A 15740-nucleotide genomic window follows, 5' to 3' on the forward strand; every position below is an offset into this window, starting at 1 on the left:
ATGAGTCATGTGTGGAGTCAGGCCACCGTGCCACTACACTTGTGATGAGCATGTCGGCGTCACATATGATTTGGGTATTTCTAGTGTGCACATTTTAGCGATTCACATAGACGTATTCATTCACTGATGGTGCCCTTATGTGGGTGCAGTCGCCATCGCCGTCACCTATTTGGAGTTCTATCTCGGCCAGTAGGCCAAGTAGCGCCGGATTCATTTAGGCTCGCATTACGCACAGGAGGACTGTCATTTATATGCTTACCAAAGAGCAAACAGGTCCACATGATCACATATTAATGACAATCTAATTGGTCAATTATTGCCGTTTGATGGAGTGCCTGCATTAGGTGTGTGACATATAGCGCGGAAAGGTTTGGGAGAGCGCATAGGTACAGTTTGGGGAACAAATCCATATCGAACCATGAATGAGCCGGTTAGAGGACACGTCTAATCTAGCATTGCGATATATGTTTGTGCTGAATTGGCCTAGTAGCCTACATGATTGTGCGTTCATGAACTGTCGCTCTTATTCTCTCCGTCAAACATAGTAATTCACCGACGCACCAACTGCGTCGCCAGTTCCCCCTGTGTTCAAGAAGGGCGTAGAACACCGTGTAAATCGGTAGGACAAGCTGAGAGGTGTCCTACAAAAGCGCGGAGAAAGGCGACTAAATTTTCGCCCTTACGGCTTGATAAATCGCAATGTGGGGGGGGCAAATGGCGTACGCCTGAACTCGCGAAAAAGACCGTGTAAAAGAAGGCGTACCTCAATGATAAATGAGGCCCCTGGTTTGTTGTCGTTTGTTTGTTTGTTTGTTTGTTGTTGTTGTGGCGGTACATAGCTTCTCATGTTGGTCCTGGGCTCGTTGTGGTTTAAACCCTGGCTATGCCGTGTTCCAGCTTCTCGTGGACGAGGAACGGCACTCACTTCGACGTGGAGAAGGACTCCAAGGTCCTGATGAAGCCCAACTCAGGGACGCTGGTCATCGACATCAGCAGCGAGAAGGCGGAGGCCTACGAGGGAGTGTACCAGTGCACCGCCCGCAACGAGCACGGCACCGCCATGTCCAACAACATCGTCATCAGGCAGTCCAGTAAGAACACGATCCCACTGCTCTAGTCAAACCCTAACCCTAACCCTGTCCAGTAACATGGTCCGTGTGTGTGTGTGTGGCTCTCAGGGTCCCCCTTGTGGTCAAAGGAGAGGAAGGAGGACATCTTGGCGCAGGTGGGGGTCTCTCTGGTGCTGCAGTGTCGCCCCCCCGCGGGCCTCCCCCCTCCCATCATCTTCTGGATGGACAACAGTAAGCGCCCACAAGACCCGACGCATAACTCTACCGAAGCTGTGGTTGACAGGAGCTCGGAGGATGCATTTCAACCCCCCCCCCCTCTCTCTTTCTCCCTCCCTCCCAGACTTCCAGAGACTGCCCCAGAACGAGCGCGTGTCCCAGGCTCTCAACGGGGACCTGTACTTCTCCAACGTGCTGGTGGACGACACCCGGAGCGACTACATCTGCTACGCCCGCTTCCCCCACACCCAGACCATCCAGCAGAAGCAGCCCATCACCGTCAGGGTCTTAGACGGTAAAGTTCTCGGGATGTCCCCCCTCGGGACCCAGGGCTATGGCTCCGGGTTCTTTCTTACCGGCGTTCTAGCTCGGTTCCGTCTCGGTTCTACCTGATTTTTTCGTTTCCATTTTTGTTCTCCATCCAGTGTTCAGAAATTCCTGTTGTGTTCTCTGTAATGCGAGATGTGTTTGTCATGATAAGGATGCTCCTTCATGTTAAAACACATTACAGTTCTCTCACCTGTTGTTGTTCATGCTGTCTGCTCTCTTCTCTCCTGCGCTGTCCACCATGTTCTCCTTCTCTTGCATGCTTATGATTTTCTGTTGTATTGCAGTGGATGCTCTCAATGAGACAGTGGCTGCTATGTACAATTTCACTGAGTTCTATAGTGGTGAGTGCTAGTATACCCTTTCAACCCCAAAATAAACCCAGCCCTGTACCCCCCCCCCCCCCTATGCCCCACCCCCCAACTGCCCAATCCCCACCAAGACTCTCAACCTAACCCCACCCGAAACACTCCTCAAACCTTAACCTACCCCAACCTCCCTACAAATTTGTGATCAAAGTCACATTTATAACATTAAATCAGATGATATCCTAACACAAATAACCTGACACCGATCAACGTCAATAATATCACATTGTCTCCCACTGGGGGATTTAAGATTAACCTGTAAACTTGATGGTTTTACCTCTCTCCACTGGGCAGTCAGGTTCCTAGATGAAAAGGAGACAGTCTACCCTCCCCTTTGAACGTGATACATGTATCCCATGCTATATTATTAGATCCCTCCCTCCCTCTACTGCACATCAAAGCCACTGGCTACATCTGAAACATCCAGCGATGCTATGATGAGAACCTGGGCATCACTCCTGATCCTGATCCTCCATGTTCTCCCCTGTGCTTAGATAGGTCCTCAGTCCAACACAGTCTGGGTTCTGTCCAACCAATGAGAAAGGGTTTTACACAGCCCCCCAATGAGAAAGGTTTTTACACAGCCCCCCGCTCTCCTCCACCAGCTCTCTCCATCCTATTCCCTTATCAGAGATTCCTAGGATCCTCTTAGGTTCTGAGATCGCCCTACACATCTTATCTGCTACTGGGCTGGGTACAGGGACTCTACTGATTGGCCAGCTCCAGTCAGAGGTTCTGCTTGGGTTCTAGAGTAGTTCTTCTTCCGGGGTTCTGATTTGTCATCCTGTCTCCTGTGCTCAGACCGTCCATCTGGAGAACGCCAGCCCAGCTTCCTGGCTCCTCTCGGGTCCAGCAGCACCAAGATGGTTCTCAGAGGAGAGACTATGGAGCTGGAATGTATCGCTGAGGGCCTGTGAGTATGACACACACACACACGCGCACACACACACACACACACACACACACACACACACACACACACACACACACACACACACACACACACACACACACACAGCCTTCTACAACTACAGAAGTTGATGATTGATGACACCTTGGTTCTGTCTGTTCTGACAGGCCGACTCCCGAGATCTCATGGAGCAAGGAGAGCGGAGATCTGCCCGGCAACAGGATGTCCCAACACAACTTCAAGAAGATGCTGCGTATCACAGAGGTAACCGAGGCAGACGCAGGAGACTACCGCTGCACCGCCAAGAGCAGCCTCGGCTCGGCCTTCCACATCATCAAGGTCACTGTCAAAGGTAAGTGGGAGGAGTCACAATGTCAGGGAGTTCTTTTCGAAAGCTCCTGTCTTTAGACCTTACGCTCTTTCTCTCTCTCTCTCTCTCTCTCTCTCTCTCTCTCCCTCTCTCCTCTCGTCTTGTCTCGTCTCTCTCATCCCCTGTTTGATGTAAACTCCCTCTCCTCCCCCCAGCGGCTCCGTTCTGGATCAGCGCTCCCAGGAACCTGATCCTGGCTCCGAGAGAGACGGGCATCCTGACGTGCCGGGTCGGTGGAGACCCCAAGCCCAAGATCAGCTGGTCCGTCGACGGGGTCCCCATAGAGAGTGAGTAGCAGTAGTTTACTTAAAGTAGTACTTAATTGATCCCTGGGGGGAAATTTCACAAACAAAGAGAGCATACTGTACGCCATAATGTCAATGTAATTTTTCAGATTTAAAAGAAACAATTACATTTAAAGAATAATCAAATAAAAAGTACATGGACTGTGTACTTAGTACATGACTAGAACATTGCAGAGTGGTTTCATCTCACCTCTCGGGGAGTATTCACGTAGTTTATAGTATATACAGGTATAGCAGTATATATACTGTACAGTAGCATGTGTACAAGCGGCACAGTTTATGTGTGCATGTAACAGATATAGATGAAAGGGTTAGGATTAGTCAAACTAAAGGAAAAGGTTGCACTCTTAAAATTAGGCTGATACAAATGTTGGTCAGGTGCGTGGGCCCAAATGCGCTGATGAAGGAAAAATAGAAGAAAAAGCTGACACTGTCAGTGTGTGGGCTTTTTCTTCTACTTCCTTCATCAGGGTTAGGATTAGGAAAGTACACTGTGTATCTCTTCCATAGTAGGCGTGTATAAAGTGTACCATGTATCTGGCTTGTGGTCTGTCTGTAGACTCACCACGGGACCTGAGCAGGAAGGTGGAGGATGACACAGTGATCCTGAGTGACGTCCAGACCGGCTCCAGCGCCGTCTACCAGTGCAACGCCTCCAACGAGTTCGGATACCTGCTGGCCAACGCCTTCGTCAACGTGCTGGGTGAGTTGAGCAGGGAAATATTAGCAAAGATCCCCTCATGATGTCTGATAATACTTTCAATTACCAAACAACGTGTTATAGTATTACTGTATAATAAACATATAATGACACTCTATTAACCTGTAACAACCATGTTATGACATGACGTTTATTCCAGCCGAGCCGCCACGAGTGCTGACCCCTCCCAACAACGTGTACCAGGTGATTACCAACAAGCCCGCCCTGCTGGACTGCGCCTCCTTCGGCTCGCCCATACCCACCATCACATGGTACGCTTAGCAGTACTGTAGTAGTATTGCAGTAATACTGGAGTAATACTTACCATCACTTGCTACAGTATGCAGCTCTCAATGTGTGTTAGGAAAGCCTAACCAGGTACAGGGGTCACAGATTAGCCATGGCTAGAGACCCTATATACAACACATCTGTTTAATGCTATTGTAAGCTATTACAATGTTGTTTGTATTGTCCCTGACAAATAAACAAATAAATGAAATCTAATTCCTGTGCAGGTTCAAAGACGGCCAGACCAGCATTCTCAGCGGCGACCTGTACGTCATCCACGAAAACGGAACCCTGGAGATCCTCGTGGCCCAGCCGTTGAACAGCGGCAAATACACCTGCATCGCCTCCAACACCCTGGGCACTAAGGAGAACCCGGTCTACCTGGAGGTCAAAGGTGAGACGAATCTCAGCCAAGCAAAACACAGATGAGATCAGCGCCACGAACAGTCCGCAAACTCTAAATCTGAGGCCAAATCTGGAGATTGATCCTGTGGCCTGTTGGTCTGTTTACCGTCCAGAGCCCACGCGCATCCTGAAGCAGCCAACCTACAAGGAGATCCACAGGAACGGGAAGGCTGTGTTCCAATGTAAGGTGAAGCACGACCCCACCCTGATACCGACCATGACCTGGCTCAAGGACAACGGAGAGCTGCCCGATGACGAGAGGTACACACACACTCTCACACTCTCACAGTGGTGTGACAAAACATTTTAGTTAACTGAAATAAAAACTAAAAACTAGGCTTTACAAAAAATGATAACTAACTAAAACTGTATTGTATGTTTTCAAAACTAACTAAAATAAACTAAAATTATAGAGAAAATGTCCTTAATTTAATTCTTTTTCATTTCAGACATAAGCCTAGTATTTTGGGGGGATATGAAATCTATCCTCCATTTTTTTTTAGCTGTGCCCCTGATGCAAGATCAGGATAGTCTCACGAGGCTAGCGCAGAAGAAGAAAAAGAAAGAAAAAACTAAAGCTAATACTCAAACTAATAAAAACTAAACTAAAACTAAGCATTTACAAAAAAGAAAAAATAACTAAACTAGCAAACCTGCTTGAATAACTAATTAAAACTAAACAGAAATTGAAAACAAAAAGTTTAAATGATATAAAAATAAATACTAATGAAAAAAGCAAAACTATTATAACCTTGACACACACACGCACACTCGCACTCACACACACATACAGATTCATGGTGGATTTGACTGGAGTGTGTGTGTGCGTGGTTGTTTGTATCCAGGTTTGTGGTGGAGACAGACAGCCTGACCATCAGAGATGTGACGGAGGAGGACGTTGGCACCTACACCTGTATCATGAACACCACCCTGGACCAGGACTCTGCCAGCGCCGTGCTCACTGTCATCGGTACGTTCATTCATACCCTCTCCCTTCATATCTCCTCTACCGCCATCTCTCTTATCAGTTTAAAACCTCTCTCTTTGTTCTCTGTTGGCACTGGATCTATGACTCTGCAGTATAAACTAGTATTAGTTATCAGTAGAGTATCGTATTCTTTGTCTTCTCAGTTTCAAACGAGAGCACATGATCTGTTAGATAAGCTTGTCTGTTAGATAATCTTTTCTCTTCATATTATCCTTATGCAATAGTGAAAGTGCGTGGGTATAGACTAACGTCTAACTAATTCCTTTCTTCCTGCTGCACTGGCTCTCACAGAGGCCACTCCCACTCCAGCTATCGTCCTCGGTAAACAACGTTAGCCACTTTAGCTTAGCATCATCGACATCATCACCCACCCCTCTGGCCTGTATGGAAGCTGACCCTCACCCCAACTGGAGCATTCCAGTCCATTATATGAGTTATTAGTTCTTTGTGTTCTGTGGCATGTCCGGTATATAATTTGCTTAATTTAGCCGTTTGATTTTCATTCCATTGGGATGCTCTCCATCTCTGTCTGATTCCCATTGTTAAAAGCATGGCTGAAGAAACCCGCCCTAGTCTCAGTCAAGTAGAGTGGAGGTCAGAGGTCGTGGTTCTGACCCAGTGTTGCTGTTTCCAGAGGAACCGGACCCGCCTACAGAGCTGGAGCTGACACCCCAGACAGACAGGAGCATCCAGCTGACATGGACACCTGGTGACGAACACAACAGCCCCGTAGAGAGTATGTACTAACCCCGCCCCCTTCCCCAGAGTTCGTAATCAATATGTCCCCTCAGTATTCTGACTTACTCTTCTTGTCTCCTCCCCCCTTCCCCAGAGTTTGTGATCCAGTATGAGGACCTGCTCCACCAGCCGGGCGTTTGGACCAACCTGTCTGAGGTGGAGTTCAGCAGAACCACGGCCCAGCTGGACCTGTCCCCCTACGTGTGGTACTCCTTCAGGGTCCTGGCCCTCAACTCTGTGGGCTACAGCCAGCCCAGCCAGCCCTCCCGCCAGTACAGGACCAACCCTGCAGGTACTAGACAGTACAGGACCAACCCTGCAGGTACTAGACAGTACAGGACCAACCCTGCAGGTACTAGACAGGACCAACCTGCTGGTACTAGACAGTACAGGACCAACCTGCAGGTACTAGACAGGACCAACCCTGCAGGTACTAGACAGTATAGGACCAACCCTGCAGGTACTAAACAGTACAGGACCAACCTGCTGGTACTAGACAGGACCAACCCTGCTGGTACTAGACAGGACCAACCCTGCAGGTACTAGACAGTATAGGACCAACCCTGCAGGTACTAAACAGTACAGGACCAACTTGCTGGTACTAGACAGGACCAACCCTGCAGGTACTAAACAGTACAGGACCAACCCTGCTGGTACTAGACAGGACCAACCCTGGGGTACTAGACAGGACCAACCCTGCAGGTACTAGACAGTACAGGACCAACCTGCTGGTACTAGACAGTACAGGACCAACCCGCTCACCTTGAAACTATATAGGTTCAAGCTCGCTCTATCTAATGTAAATGTGTATCTAGTCTAGGCTTTTATGTTCAGTACCGACTACTACTAGAGGTCCAACTGTGCATACTGTAAAGCGCTGCTACAGTGGGACAGTTACCCAGCAGTGTAGAACGACCCATCCTGTGTTCTGACTCCACGCCTCCTCTGCTCTCCCCAGCCCCAGAGGTGAACCCAGCAGAGGTCAAGGGAGTGGGATCAGAGCCCAATAACCTGATCATCTCCTGGAAGGTAAGAGTATCACTCCTACATGACTGTACACAGGAGCTTACGGACCAGTCCGAAGGTCTTTAGCCTTGTGCTGATCACCCGCGGCGGCTGTGTCTCAGGAGGTAGAGCGGGTCGTCCAATGACCGCAGGGTTGGCGGTTCGATTCCCGACTCCTCCTGTCCACATGTCGAAGTGTCCTCGAGCAAGACACTGCACCCCAAATTGCTCCCAGTGAGCAGGCTAGCGCCATGCATGGCAGCTGGCCACCATTGGTGTGTGAATGTGTGTGTGAATGTGGGTGTGAATGGGTGAATGAGAGGCCGTTGTAAAGCGCCTTGTCCGTTAGAGGTAGAAAGGTGCTATACTGTAAGCACAGTCCATTTACCATTTAACCTGTGCCACCTGCTACAGGAGCTGTCGGGCCTGCAGTCCAACGGGCCGGGCCTGAGGTACAAGGTCCAGTGGAGGCAGCAGGGCGTCGCCCAGGATTGGTCCTCGGAGTCGGTCGCCAACGCGTCTAAGTACATGGTGTCGGACACACCCACTTACGTGCCCTACGAGGTCAGAGTCCAGGCGGTGAACGACTACGGAGAGGGACCAGAGCCCGTGGTGCAGCTGGGACACTCTGGAGAGGACTGTGAGTACTGGCGGAGTGTGTGTGTGTGTGTTTGTGTGTGTGTGTGTGTGTGTGTGCGTGTGTGTGCATGGGAATCGAACCTCTTTCTCTGTGCTCCTCAGTGCCCCTGGCAGCACCAGAGGGTGTGCAGGTGCTGGTTCAGAACGGCACCGTGGCCGAGGTCCACTGGGACCCGGTACCCCCCAACACCGTGAGAGGACGACTGGGGGGATACAAGGTACCGTTCTGGGACTACTAGCCCCACCCTGCACAGACTCCATAACGTTCTGGGACTAGCCCCACCCTGCACAGCCTCCATAACGTTCTGGGACTAGCCCCACCCTGCACAGCCTCCATAACGTTCTGGGGCTAGCCCCACCCTGCACAGCCTCCATAACGTTCTGGGACTAGCCCCACCCTGCACAGCCTCCATAACGTTCTGGGGCTAGCCCCACCCTGCACAGCCTCCATAACGTTCTGGGGCTAGCCCCACACTGCACAGCCTCCATAACGTTCTGGGGCTAGCCCCACACTGCACAGCCTCCATAACGTTCTGGGACCAGCCCCACACTGCACAGCCTCCATAACGTTCTGGGACTAGCCCCACCCTGCACAGCCTCCATAACGTTCTGGGACTAGTCCCACCCTGCACAGCCTCCATAACGTTCTGGGACTAGCCCCACCCTGCACAGCCTCCATAACGGGAGAACACGAGCCAGTTTGCTCTTTTAACTTTCAATGAAAATTCAAGGTGAGGAACGACATGAGGAAACAATCTCTACTAAGTGAGTCGTGTGTGTGTGTTTGTGCGTGTGTTTGTGTGTGTGCGCATGTGTGTGCGTGCGTGCACGTGTGTGTGCGTGCTTGCTCCCTGCGCGTCCTCCCAGGTGTACTACTGGCGCGAGCGTAGCCTGCTGCAGCAGGAGGGCGAGATGGAGGAGCAGCGCTCCCTGGTGTTCAGCGGCAACAGGAGCGAGGGCCGCCTGCCCGGCCTGCAGCCCTACAGCCTCTACTCCCTCTCCATCAGGGTGCTCAACGGCAAGGGGGAGGGACCCCCCAGCATCAAGCACAACTTTGAGACCCCCGAAGGAGGTGCGTACAAGAAGGAAAGAGAGCGATTCGGGTCACTGGAGTGTAAACAGTAAACAGCACATATAACTTGAGATGTGTTTATTCCGTCCAGTCCCCGGGCCGCCCACCTTCCTGAAGATCACCAACCCGGGCGTGGACTCTCTGATGCTGGAGTGGGGTCCTCCTCAGGACAACAACGGCCGCCTCACCGGCTACACGCTCCAGTACCAGCCAGGTCCGCGCTCGCCAACCACGTCCGCCCCCAGTCTCGCTACGAATCTGTCCGTCTGTTCCTACGATCTCTTCGACTTTTTAATACCTTCTCTTTACCCCGCCCCCCACCCCTCGTTCTCTCCCCCGCAGTCAACAGCTCCAGCAGCGAGTTGGGCCCAGTGGAGGAGATGATGTTTCTGGCCAACGAGACGTCCTACACGCTGCTCAACCTCAAGTACAGCATGCGCTACAAGTTCTTCTTCCACGCCAGGACCATCAAGGGCTCCGGCCCCAGCCTCACCAAGGAGGCCGTCATCATGGACGAAGGTGAGAGGCCGTTTGAAAAGCACATGGGGCAGCAGAGAGACGATGTCATGCAAAGAATACAGTACGCTACATATGCAGTGGACATATACTGTACCACAGACCGGCGGAGGTGAATACAGATGGATCCTTACTCTGATTAAATACTGTTCCCCCTGTGAATCGTGGGAACCACAGTTACTTCTCTCTGGTCTCTCTCTCTCTCTCTCTCTCTCTCTCTCTCTCTGAGTTCCTGGTTTCAGTACTTCAGATATATGGAGATACTCAATGTTGTTCCTAGAGCATGAGAAGCAGTCACACTGCACATTGTTTTGATGTGGTAAATCCATCGACCAGCAGCTTACTTATTTTGAAATACAAACTCTAGAAGCTTCTGAGAAGCTTGTTGTGTAGGCCTAACTGACCTTTCTTCTGACACCATCCCCAACCTGTTAGAGTATATCTACGTTAACTCTATATCCCCGGAATGGGGCGAGCATTCTTCTTGTTGTGCCTCTCATCTTCTTACATCCCAAGTATCTGTCTCTCTTTTGTTTTCTCTCTTTTCTCTTCTCTCCTCCTCTTCCTCTCTGAAGCCTTTATCCGGCAGCCCTCAGTAGATGTGGGCAAAGGTAAAACAAGTCCACTAGTAGAAGCACCTGCATGCTCCTCTCCACGAGATGAGATCCTGAACCCTGTTTGGCTCCTGAACCAGTTAGCCTAGCGCTCTCTGCATGCCTTCCATTATTATAGGCTGTAGACTTTACAAGCTGTATAGGCTCTGCTAACTCTAGCTAAGCTGTAGACTAATGCAAGCTGTATTATTACGCTATGCTAGCTGTAGCTAAACTATAGAGACTAGTAGTTGTATCTATAGACTAGCTGAGTCCTAGCTTGGTTATCATGGCTACTGTAGGTACTGTAGGCAAAGTTACCTGCTGCTCAGCTAAGAACTGACCTAGCATCTGCAGATCAGATCAAACTGCTTCCATCACATCTGCAAGCTCCAGCTCGTGAGTCCCATGCAAACGACAAAAAAGTCTATCACTGAATGTCCATACCGTAGTCATGTAGTTACGGCAATCGCTCTCTCGATCTCAATCCCACCCCCATGACTTCCATCCCCCAGGCTGTCGAGACTGACTGCATGACGCTCCCTCTACACCAGGACTGGTGCCGGCTCTCCGGTCCTGGTTACTTACCGGATACGGGCTCTGCAGACTTTTGTTCCGGCCCAGTCCTGGCACATCTTGATCCTATCGGTCACTCGTAGGAGTGTTGATACTGGGTTTGAACAAAATCTGGCTCACCTCGTGTGACCAGATGTGAAGACCACGGCTTCTGACTTTGCATGCTGATAACTACTCCCACTCTTGGTGGTTCTGCACCGTTTGTTTATGTTTGTTTGTTTGTTTGCTTGTGTGTTTGTTTGTTTGTTGTTGCTGTGGTGTTTCACTCTTTTCCATGTTGTTTCAGGCCTCACAGAGCACTCACACCCAACCTCCCCCACCATCTCTCAGTCTTCGCATCCCCCGTTTCTCAATGGTACAAACACTCCCTGGACCCCCCCTTCCTCTCCCCCCTCCCCCACAACCTGTCTCTACCTCACCCTAACTCGCCCCTCTTGTAAGGGTAATGGGCTTTCAAATGCTTTTGTAATGAAGGTCTTCCAGAAATGTCTATTATTAAGAAATAAAACGTTATCATGTTGGTCCGTTTTGTGTCAAGGCTGCAAATAGAATGCACTTTACAAATTCACTTTTTTTTGTGGGGGGTAATATTTCATTGCCAGTTTGGAAATCTGTTATACACACACGTACACACACACGCGCACACACACACACACACACACACACACACACACACACACACACACACACACACACACACACACACACACACACACAGATATCAGAGAGATATCAAAATGACCATAAGGTTAGGAGACGTGATATTCACAGTGTCGTCTATACATTAATTCATGTTAATAACTTTCAGTGATACTATTGTCTTCTTATCAGCCATGAACTGTAATGTAAGTTTCAGTTTAGCTGGCCAGCTGTGTATGTGTTGTCTTGCCTCTGTTGCGACCAGTGGAGCTGACTAGCCGCCCGCGCGCCCGCGTGTGTGTGTGTGTGTGTTCTCTCCGTGTGGTCAGTGCGCCCGATAGGCCCGGCGTTCGGCACCGTTAACACCACAGTCACGGAGGACGGTGCAGGGATCAGTTGGGAATACAGTGGAGCAGAAAAGAACGTATTTGTGGAATATGTAGTGGAGAACAGTAAGGCATTCCTGTGTATACACTACTGTCCCCATATCACAAAACTATACCTGCATGCTGGCCATCCTCATCATTGAAGTGTGCTTGAGTTACTATAGCACTATATACCATGCCCATCTTAACTTCCATCGTCACCACAGTGGTAGAGAGTGTCCCTAGCCTGGACATGTAGCATCATCACCATCATCATCAGACTTAACGCTGGTCTTTCCCCAACACTGACTCTTTTCCCGACTCCTCCGTTCCAGGTAAAGAAGAGTGGAGGCGCGAGTTTGTAAACGGCTCCCAGAGCCATCAGTTAAAGGGTTTGAAGGCGGGGAGCTCCTATAGGGTGCGGGTGGTAGCTAGGGACCAGTCTGGCGCCAGCGTTCACAGCACCGAGGAGCTCATGATCACGGTGCCAGGTGAGGCGGCGTCGCATGCCTCCTTCCGCGTAGATGGTCTTTGTAGTTCTCCGCGCGCCATCCTCCCATACTCTCCTCCCCCCACGGTGTCTGCACCGTCTGTTTGACCTCTGACCCCGGTGGTGTATCTGTGGTGTACGGTAGCATGATGCCTGACCTCACAGAGGTACAGTGGGGCTCCAAGCATGAATCATCATTGCTAGACTGATAACGACCGGTCTGCATGAGGCCCAGTGTCCCAGGTCACAGGTTCATAGCATGACTCATCATAAATTACATTGCATTACAGTCACTTAGCGGACACTTTTATCCAAAGCGACCCATCATTCATGTTTCTCCATTCATGGGCCATGTTTTTATTTTGTATTTTCCTCCCAGATCGATGAATAGTAGTGCAGGAAGCACCGTAGCAGAGCTGTCATCATCGCATGTTATCCCATATCTTCATGTCTATGAGTTTCTTGGTCGTGTTAACAGGCCTCCTGCCTCTACAGCTGCTGTTCATCAGGGACCTCGACCTCCAGATGAGACACGAGACTTCCGTCTCTAATGCCATAAACCAGATTCTGAGCTACCATTTCTCTTTCTTTTCCCTTTATGTCTGTGTGTGTGTGTGTGTCTGTGTGCGTGTGTGCATGCGTGTGTGTGTGTCTACTGCAGCCGTGGCTAGCAGGCAGGTGGACATCGCCACCCAGGGCTGGTTCATCGGTCTCATGTGTGCCATCGCTCTCCTCATCCTGGTCCTCCTCATAGTCTGCTTCATCAAGAGGAACAAAGGGGGGAAATATCCAGGTAAGGATCACACACACACACACGCACGCACACGCGAGCATACACGCACACACACACACACTATCAGACGCACACACACGCACAGATGCATGCGTGCACACACACAGACAGGCACGTGCGCGCGCACACACACACAGACACACATGTGCCCACACACACACACACACACACACACACACACACACACACACACACACACACACACACACACCTCGCTCAATCTGCTCCCAGTAGAAAAACACTGATATCTTGTCCAGGCCTTTCTTTGTTAAAGACATTCTTATTTGAACAGACTTCGGCCTACTACTGTAGTTAAAGTACACGCACGCATGCATACACACATACACACACTCACACACACACACCAGACTGTGTTAGTACCACACCAACAATCCCATTGCCATATCTCCACAGTTAAAGAAAAAGAGGATGCACGCCAAGATCCAGAAATACAGCCTATGAAGGAGGATGATGGTACATTTGGGGAGTACAGGTGAGAAGAAGACAACACTCTCTCTGTCTCACACACACACACACACACACACACACACACACACACACACACACGTGATGGGATCATTGTGCCAGTATATCCTAGCATTTTATGCTGTGTCTCAATGTCCATATGCATGCAAACACGCTGTATACATTATCTTTTGTGAAATCATCCCCGGCCCTGTATGTCCTGTACCAGTCCTCTCTTCTGTGAGGTGCCCCTCATGGCCCCTCTGCACCAATCAGAACAGACACCACAGTGACATTGGAGAGCAGTCATCATACAGGATGTATTAAGCATGTCGTATCTGTCTGTACTGTGCGTCTCTCTCATCCGCTGTCTCTCGTGTGTCCTTCCATTGTGTGTCTGTGCGCGGTGCGGGCTGTAGGTCCATCGAAAGGTAAGCTGGGTCCTGCTAGCCTGGCATGCTATCACACACACAGCCTCTGCTCCGACTCAGGGCCGTGTGTCCGTCCGCTTCTAAAGACGCGAGAGAAGCCGTGGAGAAACCAGCACTGACCTGTCGGCTAACTCACTGATGCTAGTTAGCCACCGCCGCCACAACCGGCGGTTAACCCTAACTATCACCAATGACTAGCAGCTACTACCTGCATCTCCGCCTGCCTTCATCTTTTTGGGCTTACATGTCTTCCTTTACGATGTATTTCTATGTATTTCTATGTATTTCTATGTATTAATGTATTTTTTTGTGATATTGTGTATTGCTTGTTTGATTCATGTCTGATTGCACAAAACATTGATAATAAAGTTGCCAGTGACCTTGACCTTGAGAAATGCATACAATGTCAACATTCGGTTGGATTGCCAGTAGTGCATTCACGGTTCTGCGTCTGGTTCCGGTACGGGCCGGTCCTATCTCGAGACCCACAGGATGTAATGACCCCCCCCCCCCCCCTCGAAAGCTTAGACCCGACAGTATCTGCATTTTGGAGCGCTCATCCTCTAAGCGCGGAGACTGAACTGCATGTCTGTACCCTGGAGAGCTCTGTCTGGCCCTGGCTGGTGTGAGTAGTAGCGGTAGAGTATGAGACTGTGAGTGATCTAAAGCAGAGGTCCCCAGCCCTGCTCCTGTAGAGCTGCCGGCCTCGCTGGCTTTGGGCCCCGCGCCCTACAGCGGCCTCGGCTCCCAGGGGCCAGGCTGGCTGACCGCTGCTCTTTCAGGAGATGCCCTCCAGGCCTGTCGTGTTCCCTCTCGGTAACTTCCTTTCTTCCCCTCCCCCCCCCCTTCTAGTGACACGGAGGACCACAAGCCCCTGAAGGGCAGCCGGACGCCGTCGAACGGGACGGCGCGCCGCGACGAGAGTGACGACAGCCTGGTGGACTACGGCGAGGGTGGGGACGGCCAGTTCAACGAGGACGGCTCCTTCATTGGCCAGTACAGCGGCAGGAAGGAGAAGGACACGCACGAGGGCAACGAAAGCTCCGAGGCGCCCTCGCCCGTCAACGCCATCAACTCCTTCGTCTAGTCGTCGCCGCGGTGATCACGGGACCGTGGCAACTGTCTTTGTCACCGTGGTGACTGTCACCACGGTCGCAGTCACCTCGGTGACGCTCACTGTGGTGGCTACACCGTGGTGACCGTTGCCATGGCACACCTGTCACCTCGGCGACTGCCATGATGGTGAAGCGTCGTCGCGGTGACGGCCGCCGCGGTGACGGTCCCCGCGGGAGACCGTCGCCACGGCGACCGTCACCGTGGCTTACCATCACCAAGGCTACTGTCGCACCCTCATCTCCACACGCTGCCCTGCCCCTATCGCACTGTGACCTCCTGACATTCTCACACACCCCCGTCACACAAGCCCATCACCATCCGAAGAAGACAAGGAACAAGGATATAGACTTGCAGA

The 15740-nt window shown here is 50.9% G+C and overlaps 1 protein-coding gene across 1 annotated transcript in view; it reads left to right on the plus strand.

Moving 5' to 3' along the window:
• Window positions 1-15356, plus strand: part of LOC311317177 (neuronal cell adhesion molecule-like) — a gene marked incomplete at its 3' end in the record, with an annotated part of 18356 nt that extends 3000 nt beyond the window's left edge. Inside the window, exons 4-26 of the mRNA XM_084448215.1 lie at window positions 898-1091; window positions 1179-1301; window positions 1411-1581; window positions 1901-1957; window positions 2783-2894; window positions 3059-3243; window positions 3417-3548; window positions 4126-4269; window positions 4427-4538; window positions 4782-4948; window positions 5073-5220; window positions 5805-5929; window positions 6239-6268; window positions 6582-6683; window positions 6780-6977; window positions 7644-7714; window positions 8105-8330; window positions 8432-8547; window positions 9197-9401; window positions 9493-9615; window positions 13242-13373; window positions 13788-13866; window positions 15122-15356. Coding sequence (XP_084304341.1) covers window positions 898-1091; window positions 1179-1301; window positions 1411-1581; window positions 1901-1957; window positions 2783-2894; window positions 3059-3243; window positions 3417-3548; window positions 4126-4269; window positions 4427-4538; window positions 4782-4948; window positions 5073-5220; window positions 5805-5929; window positions 6239-6268; window positions 6582-6683; window positions 6780-6977; window positions 7644-7714; window positions 8105-8330; window positions 8432-8547; window positions 9197-9401; window positions 9493-9615; window positions 13242-13373; window positions 13788-13866; window positions 15122-15356 — 3187 coding nt within the window. The remainder of the gene's footprint in view (window positions 1-897; window positions 1092-1178; window positions 1302-1410; window positions 1582-1900; window positions 1958-2782; window positions 2895-3058; window positions 3244-3416; window positions 3549-4125; window positions 4270-4426; window positions 4539-4781; window positions 4949-5072; window positions 5221-5804; window positions 5930-6238; window positions 6269-6581; window positions 6684-6779; window positions 6978-7643; window positions 7715-8104; window positions 8331-8431; window positions 8548-9196; window positions 9402-9492; window positions 9616-13241; window positions 13374-13787; window positions 13867-15121) is intronic.
• Window positions 15357-15740: the final 384 nt, after the last annotated feature.

Source organism: Borostomias antarcticus (genome assembly GCF_949987555.1).
Source record: "Borostomias antarcticus genome assembly, chromosome: 13".
In the NCBI taxonomy this organism is placed as follows: domain Eukaryota; kingdom Metazoa; phylum Chordata; class Actinopteri; order Stomiiformes; family Stomiidae; genus Borostomias; species Borostomias antarcticus.